We start from the raw sequence: 8435 nt of genomic DNA, 5'->3' as shown, positions 1-8435 counted from the left end.
TTCGGAGCACCTTTGAGCACCAGTCCGAATCATCAGAGTTATAAACGCGATCGGCGTCGAGGCTGAAGTGCTGAGACAGTTCTCTGCGTTGAACTTGTAGATCGTTGCCACTGATGGTTGTGTAGACCTTTGCGCCCAAGGCTTGCGTGATCTGGATAGCAGCCTGCCCAGTAGCACTGGTTCCGTGAAGAATCAGAACGGTTTGGTCACTGGTGATGGCGCATCGCGTGACGAGACCATAGTAGGCCTGAATCCAGGCACTTGGAATGCACTTTCGAAGGCCGCAAGGAACTCGTTTGACGAATCGCTGATCAATATCCTGTACACTCTTCAAGGCGCCTCTTGGAACGACAGCCACGACCTGATCACCGGGCCTGATGTTGTGAACAGAATCGCCAACGGTAAGAACGATGCCCGCCAAATCAATACCGATCGTGTCATCCTTGGTGAGTCCGGCTAGTGTCTGCCAATCATGGTGCTGGAGGAATGATGCACGATACATAATCCGAACCTTGTCTGCGCCGCAAGTCGGGTTGCAGGGGGGGCAAGCTCTTCTGAAGCAGAAGTTTGAGCAAGGATCGCTACGTTCTTCCGTCACCTTTTTGATTGTCAACTCGTTGCGATGGCCATCGAAGAATTGCATCATGCGCGGATGCATGTCCAGATTCTTATCCCTGATGAGGGCATTCAGGGACGTGATAGGCACAAGACGCGGTATGAATAATTTGCCGCTCGATTCGGCATACTCTGTTTCCCTAACCACGCCGTCTGCGGGGACTTGTAGGATGGAACGCAAATGTACCTGGACGATATTGTCAATGACGCTTGGAGAGGCAATCCAGCTGTCATTGTCCAAGTCCAGCGTTACCATGAGTTTTTCAAGGTCCTCCGAGTTTAAAGTACGAGCCAGGCCAATTATGGGCGCGTTCTTGGGTAATGTTGACTTCTTGTCGGCCCCACGGGTCACCCAAGCATTGCTTTCGACAGAGCACGCATCTTCCTAAATGCGTGGAATTTCTCCTCAGTCCAATTCCATACGAAAGAGGACGAACTCTCGGTTGAGTGGTTCAGATCTAAGAGGCAGATCATTGTGGTCTGCATTGCTTCAACAGAGTCGCGTAAGCAGGCTTCTTCAGAGTTGAGATACAGGCTTAAGCTTGAGTTGACTTGACAGAGCTTAGCTCGAGCACTCGCCAGATATTGGAGGTTTCTATCTGGGGCATTGGGCACGATAATGAGATATCCAGCAGCGATCGTTGATCTTCCGATGTGCTCGAGTCAGCGACAGCTGCTCAGATACATAGTTTCCATCCTGAGAGTATGGCATGGTGACGTGTTGAGGGTCACAATTGCCCTTCGGAGAAGAATCATGTGGCCTTGTCTCAAGCAGGAGTCCATCTGGGTGCAGCAGCGCCAGCAATGATCTCGGTCGCTGTTGCGAGAGGACGAGATGATGAGGTGGTATCTTGGATCAGCCTCCACGTTGCCGCTGAGTGCACGGCGCTCTAAAAGATTGTTGATAGGAGAGCCGCTATACGCGTTCTTGAGGGCCACAAGGACTTCTTGGTCTAGACCTGTCAAAGAGTATCGCAAAAGGCGGGGGACGTGATCATCGCCAGAGGCCACCATGTCGAGTACATGTTTGGCCATGTCGTAGTTGCCTCCATGTTGCAAAATTGACAGACCGGCGTACTGGTGAGCCACAAGCTGAAGGAGATGCGAAAATTGAGAGGGTTTCGCTGTGCCGAAGAACTCCATCCACCGAATCTCAGTGCACAGATTGTGATGACCAGGCAAGAAATTAGTCTGCGGCAGCGCATTCAAATGAAGACCTTCGATAACGACGGCAGGTTGATCCCAGTTTTGGACTGTCATCGCAAGCTGTGCGCTAACGCCCTTCACGCTGGTTGAAGTAATGTTTGCGAATCCGTCGAGTCGTGTTCCTGGGTCCTTGGGTATTTGCGTTGAGACGTAGATGCTATCGATTCTGGTAGGTACCATTGGCGCTGTGTCAATTGCCAACAGCAACTGAAACATCGCATCAAGAGTTGCCGGGTGCAATATATGATCGAATTCAAATTTGTGCGGCATGATGAACTTTGTGTCAGGAATTGTGACCTGTCCCACTGCGACGTTTTCACCTCGGGACACAGAGGTGATATTACGGAATGATGGACCGTAGTTCATGCCCACAACTTCGAGCGCCTGGTACATATGCAATGGACTCACGACCTCAGTTGACTTTAGTTCAGCGGCTTTGAACATATGCTCGCAGCTGAACGCTGGTGTTTGGTCAGACTCAGCACCAGGCATTGCCTGCATGTGGCATTGCACCTCGCCCCAAGCGTGTCGAGCCCAGGGTCTTCCTTCAGCTCTGGCGTATATTGTCCATGAGAAGGACATGCCACCGGAATGATGCCATTCTTGGAAAAGCTGCTTTGCATTCAAGCTCGTCTCGAGACCATATCGGCTTTCGGGAACAATCAGCGGCGCTTCGATAACCATGTCGATGATCTCAAAGCCGGCAATCTTGTCCGCTTTGTCCGATGTGTGTTGTCGGATCCCCTCGATGACCATTGTAATGATACCGGCGGCTGGGTAGATCATGGTCCTTTGTACTTGGTGGTCCCTGATCCAAGGACTCTCGTACACGCGCAAGAAACCCCGCCACCGCGGTTCCATGGGTATCGAGTCGGCTGTCGGTTCGCCGAGAAGGTCCTGGCGACCGTGACTACGCGATCGGTATTCTCTACTCATTGGTGATTCGTGCCAGTACTGTCTAGAGTGGTCCCAGGGATAAGATGGAAGGTCAGGTAGAGTCTTCAAAGGAACAAAAGTCCTGTACATATGTCTGGTCAGCTTCTGAGAACGATATAAAACGCGTGGCAGTCGACTCACTTCCTGACCATGCCTTGCATGTCTACATTACAGCCTTGCGACCAAAGTGCCCCAAGGGCTGACAGCACGGAACAGGCCTCGTTGTTGCCGCGTGCCACGGCGGACACGTATCTTGGGGCTAGGTTAACCCGTCGACCGGCGAACATGTCATCAAGAATATCTGTAATAGACGTCCTCAAGGTACCCTGAGGCCCAAACTCCAGAAGTACATCTGGGCGCGATTCTTGAAGCATGATCTTCATAGCATCAGAGAAGAGCACAGGAGAGGTGAGGTTATCAGTCCAATATCTAGAAGACTGGACGCCAAGTTCCATACGACTGCCAGTGACGGAGGAGAACATCGGGGCAATGCCAGGACAAAAGTCCATGGGTAGATCCTGCAAACAGGCTTTATACTCTGAGTCAACGTACTTCATATGGTAAGAGTGATAGGCCACCGGAATGTCGAGAATTCGATGGTAAACATCCCTTTCCTTGAGCTCAACGGCTATGAGTCGTATCCCGCTCGCGTCACCGGAGATGGTCACAGATTTGGGGCTATTGATGCAGGCCACTTGGATTGTATCGGAGACACCCTCGCAGAAAAGGTAGCTCCGCATATCGTCTTCGGACATGCTGACAGCACACATGAGGCCTTGGAATCTGGGCCCTGAAAGTCGTATGCTCATCTGTTCAGCGCATGCTCCTCGATAGAACGCTATGGTCCATGCGTCCTCGCGGCTAATCATTCCACAAGCATAGGCCGCGGCGATTTCGCCGGACGAGTGTCCCACCGCCGATGATGGGTGCACATTGTATGCTTTCATGAGATCCACGATACCCATCTGGATCGCTGTTGTGGCTGGCTGGCTGATGGAAGGTTTGTGGATAACTGATTCGTGTTGGATTTTCAAAACCTCAGTCATGAGGTTGAACTGGCTGCCAAGGTGTTTTCAGAAGGTACTCAGTCGCTGCTTCAAGACTGCTGCGGAATACTTCAAATCGATCACAGAGCTCCGATCCCATTCCTGGGAACTGGGCGCCCTGTCCGCAGAAAAGGAATGCAATCTTGGGATGAGGTCGAGTCTTGGATCGCACAACCGTGTCCACGTCTGTCGAGCCGAGGGTCTCAGCCAGTTCCTCCTGCGTGTTAGCGACAACGTAGCCTTTCCAGTCAAACTGCGAGCGTCGGCAGTTGAGAGTGTAGGAGAGGTTGTTGAGGTCTTCAGTCGTCTTGAAATCAAGGGTATCCCAAATGTGGTCCGCATATTGGTGCATGATGCGGACCACGCCTTGTTGGTCGGGTGAGGTAAAGGTGAACAGCTGGGGCCAAGGTGTCGAAGAATCGTCTTCGACCACTATTTTCTCTGCCTCTGCCAAAGTTGCCAGCCTGCCGATGTGAGGAGGACTATGCCTTTTGACATGAAATTCTGCTTCGTCCAGAATAGCGTGTGCATTGGTGCCGCCGAAGCCGAAACAGTTGATGCTGACACGCCGGAGGCCAGGAAGAGGCCACTGACATAAGTCTGTGGGGACCTATATGCATTGTCAATGAGTATTCGGTACCCAGTTTGATGGAGATTTCTGCTAACCTTGAGCCTGCATTCCTGGAAATTGACCCTGGGATTCCCAGTCATAAAGTTGGCTTGCGGAGGTATCTCGCCCTTCTCAAGCACAAGGACGCTCTTGATGAGTCCAGCAACTCCCGCAGCACCTTCGAGATGTCCAATGTTTGGCTTCACCGAGCCGACAATGACTGGAGAATCTTGGGAGCGAGCGGCTGCAAGAGTCGCCGCAACTGCACTGAGCTCAACAAAATCACCAGCTCTGGTACCAGTGCCATGACATTCCACATACGCCGTTTGATCAAAGCACAAGCCAGCCTTATGGTAAACACTTGTGATATTTGAAACCTGGGCTTTGGTGCTCGGGAAGACAATGCCTAGCGGCACATTGGCGTCAGTAAGAACATCGACGACAGACAAGATAGGGTATCATTCGGAGCTTACCAGGAGTTCGGCCATCCTGGCAGATACCCGTACCACGGATGATAGCACGAATGGGGTCTTGATCTCTCAGAGCATCTGTCAGTCGTTTGAGTATGACAAAGCCAACACCCTCCCCGCGACCGTATCCGTTGGCCCGGGCATCAAAGCTGAAAGACCTTCCGTCCGGGCTCAGAAAGTTCAGAGCGGTCATGGGCATCATGGTGTTGGGTGTCAGGATGACTCCAGCGCCCGCAGCAAACGCCTGTATTTGTTAGCTTGTGATATGGGACTAAGTTATCATGACCGCGCATACAATCGAGCTTTCCCCGTGGCGCAAGGTCTCACACGCCTGATGGATTGCCACAAGACTGCCACTGCAACCTGTATCGATGGTCATGCTGGGCCCCTGCAGATCGTAGAAGTAAGAGATTCGATTGGCCAATATTGCATTGCCGGTACCAGTAGCAGCATATCGTGGCTGGTAGTGGGCGTCTCTGAGGGAAACCTGCTCATAATCTTGAAGTTTGGAGATCAGTCACGCGGTCACAGATAACCTTACTTTGTGAGCATACCTTTGACGAATGAGCCCACAAAAACGGAAGTATTGGATCCCCTGAGATCTTCGATCCGCAGCCCAGCTATAGTCAACGAAGTCAGTCTTTATACAGCCCCAAGAGGTTTATCCTCAACAAGTGGCTACGTACCATTCTCGATAGCCTCATACGAAGTTTCAAGCAGCAGACGCTGCTGTGGGTCCATGGCTTTGGCTTCTTCCTCGGTCACTGAGAAGAACTAAAGACTCTTTCAGCCATTTCATGTGTAAATGTGACTTGGTCTACTTACTGCAGCATCAAATCTAGCAAGATCTTGCAAAAGAAAGTGGGCGCCTCGAAATGAAATCTGAAGGGTCTTGAGGTCAACCTTGGCTTGGTGTTATGAGTGCTGAATAGTACTTACGCCGCCTTGTCTTTGACCATCGGGGTGATAGAAACCGTCTATGTTCACTCGATCAGGCGGTATCTCAGACCAAGCTGTATTCTTGTTCTTCATCATCTCCCACAACCCTTGCGGCGAAGTTGCTGTGCCGGGGAATCGACAGCTCATGCCGATCACGGCGATGCCCTCTCCAGCATCTTTGGAGCACTGATCGTCCTCCATGGTGCCTTGTAGACCCTTGGCTTGTGATTCTTTTGGAAGGACATGAAAAGTAGTCCGAAATCCAGCTACCTCGCAGTGATCCGCTGAGCCAGCAAGCAGCAAGCTTTGATGACGATATGGAATGGGCGATATGAAAGAGCGACGGCGCGAAGGGATGGATGATTCAAAAAGCACCAACGCGCAGAACAACAAGACGGACTGAATGCGGCCGCCGGGCGTTGGCTGATGGGATCAAGAGGTTGGATAAGTAACCGACAGGTGACACGCCCAGAAGTTCGGGGGATATGGCTCTGGAATAATTCCACTCACTGTGTTCAGAAAGTCTTGCAACTGCCTTTGGGGTTTTCGTATCAATGCAGGACAGTGATTTGCCAAAAGGTAGAATAGATCCTGCATCAATGATTGAAGGCAGTCGTTGACGTATTATAGGGTATGCGTTGCTGTAATGATGCCGTACCTTCCTCGAAGCAAAGGACGCGTAAGTAGGTACCCAGTGAATGCGACGTGCCTTCCTTTCCCTACAGTGAATTATGTTCAAAAAGCAGATCCTCAATACGCTGTGGCATGGGTATGGGCACATAGACCCAGTTGGGCGTTCGGTAACGATGATTCGATTTCATCAGATGTACCTGCTTAATCGATCAACAGACAATGATGCACTCAAAGTTCAACAATAAATTTTGGAGCATCGAGATTGACGACCAGACTGTGCGATCTCCAATTCTAGTAGAATATCATGACGCAAGTCGAGCATCAAACATAACCGGCTCTGTAAAGAATGTGGTGTTAACAAAGGGGGTAAACTGCCACTACAACGGTCACTGACATGATAATCCACCGAGCGATGTCAAACTCCCTAGCTTTTGTTGTATATATCTATATTTTGCATTGGCAGAGGCATCTTTGAGGGATTCCCAACACGCATAAGCTCCGTGTTATACTCGCGGGTGGAGGCGCTTCATGGGTCCCCACTTACCTCCTCAAGGCAGTGAGCTTTCAAAGTTAGTAATCTCGAGAGGTGTGGCGATGTTAACGGTTGCGAACAAACACACAACCATTCTGATCCTAGAACTCTATATCACCCCCTCGCAAAATGAAATTTGACATTGTAGTGACAGAGCATGTGGCGAGCTGGGTTGCCTCCTGCGATTTTGTTGACGTGCCTTCTATGGACTGTCGATCGATATTCATGGTTGACGTCCCCCAGTGAGATCCGGGACCACGTATTCGGGCCATACGCGGCCTATAATCCGGGAGATCATTGGTAGGACCTGTGCCTTTGGGACATGACAGAGATATTCCTTAACTTCCAGCCTAGGAATCCGGACAAAAGCTTTCGGGCAATTGCGTTCTGACGTCGAAAGCTTTTTCAGATCAACGATCTACGCCCATTTGAAGTATGTGGGACGCCGTCGGTGCGTGTGAGGGCGCACATTGATACGCCTGGGCAGCCAGTCGATGCTGCAGGCACCCGCCAGGCCGGATGTCAACCTGAACCGGACGAATGCCTTGATGTGCATCGGTTTCGCAGAGACCAGCTCACTTGGCCTCTTGAATGACTGGTACCAAACCTTTGGATTGGTATCGAGCAAAAGTATTTGCGGTGGAGCACAAGTGTAGTCTCCCTATACCTCAGGTTGGCAGGCACAAGTCGAAGCGTTGTACCAGCTGCAAATCACAGATCAAACCGACTGCAAACAGGTAGCGTTTTGTATCGGAAGATGAACGCGCAACAGGGCTTCCAAGAGACACGCTCACAACAAAGGCTGAAGAGATTGATATCAAAGTAACATCCATGGCTGAACTGTCCGTACCTTCACATTTCAATTGGGTACTAGCGTGGCACCTCAATCCGTTAGTCAGGACTGTGAAAGAACAGTATCAAGCTAGGCGGCGTGGACTTGCGGATTCATCCACTGGTGAATATGGAAGCAAACAATTGAACACGAAATTCATTCACGTTGTCGTACTATCAGAGATGGCTTGGCCAGACCTGGTTGACTGTTTTGAAGACTGCGAGTTCGTGGAAACAGCATCGTCTAGGGGCATGAGAGGCCACCCGAAACATGGCCAGGAAAGTACGAGATATCGTCGGCAGTTGGACCCCACGTGCTGGGCGGATGAACTCGTCTCTGGGGTCCGCGCTGAAATATTGACGTTCCTCGTCTATGCCTGCCCTAGCCCCAGTCTTACTGCTGCCGACCAGTACTGGTAGTCAAGCAATCCTCGTTCGCATCAACCACGAATCCGACGCCTGGAGATGAAGACCAGTGCTCTGCCACCTGTCGGAGTCAATGAATCTCAGCATTATTCGGTTCGAAAGTCGTTTCCCAAGCGTTGAGTGACTCGCCGTGATGCGAGGACGGCATCCAGCAGTGACAATGCCAGGCCGCCACAATGGCCTCGGTAGTA

The 8435-nt window shown here is 51.1% G+C and overlaps 1 protein-coding gene across 1 annotated transcript in view; it reads right to left on the bottom strand.

Annotated features, from left to right (window-relative positions):
- VDBG_01693 (lovastatin nonaketide synthase) overlaps positions 1 to 6023 on the bottom strand; it is a gene marked incomplete at both ends in the record, with an annotated part of 7427 nt that extends 1404 nt beyond the window's left edge. The window contains 11 exons of the mRNA XM_003007459.1: positions 21 to 842; positions 1301 to 2839; positions 2899 to 3747; positions 3842 to 4413; positions 4470 to 4819; positions 4887 to 5127; positions 5179 to 5381; positions 5438 to 5503; positions 5570 to 5657; positions 5709 to 5765; positions 5823 to 6023. Coding sequence (XP_003007505.1) covers positions 21 to 842; positions 1301 to 2839; positions 2899 to 3747; positions 3842 to 4413; positions 4470 to 4819; positions 4887 to 5127; positions 5179 to 5381; positions 5438 to 5503; positions 5570 to 5657; positions 5709 to 5765; positions 5823 to 6023 — 4988 coding nt within the window. The remainder of the gene's footprint in view (positions 1 to 20; positions 843 to 1300; positions 2840 to 2898; positions 3748 to 3841; positions 4414 to 4469; positions 4820 to 4886; positions 5128 to 5178; positions 5382 to 5437; positions 5504 to 5569; positions 5658 to 5708; positions 5766 to 5822) is intronic.
- Between the last annotated feature and the right edge of the window lie 2412 nt (positions 6024 to 8435).

The sequence above is a fragment of the Verticillium alfalfae genome, genomic scaffold, assembly GCF_000150825.1.
Source record: "Verticillium alfalfae VaMs.102 supercont1.2 genomic scaffold, whole genome shotgun sequence".
Lineage (NCBI taxonomy): Eukaryota > Fungi > Ascomycota > Sordariomycetes > Glomerellales > Plectosphaerellaceae > Verticillium > Verticillium alfalfae.
Note: the sequence above shows the minus strand (reverse complement) of the source record. Positions and strands in the feature narration are given on the sequence as shown.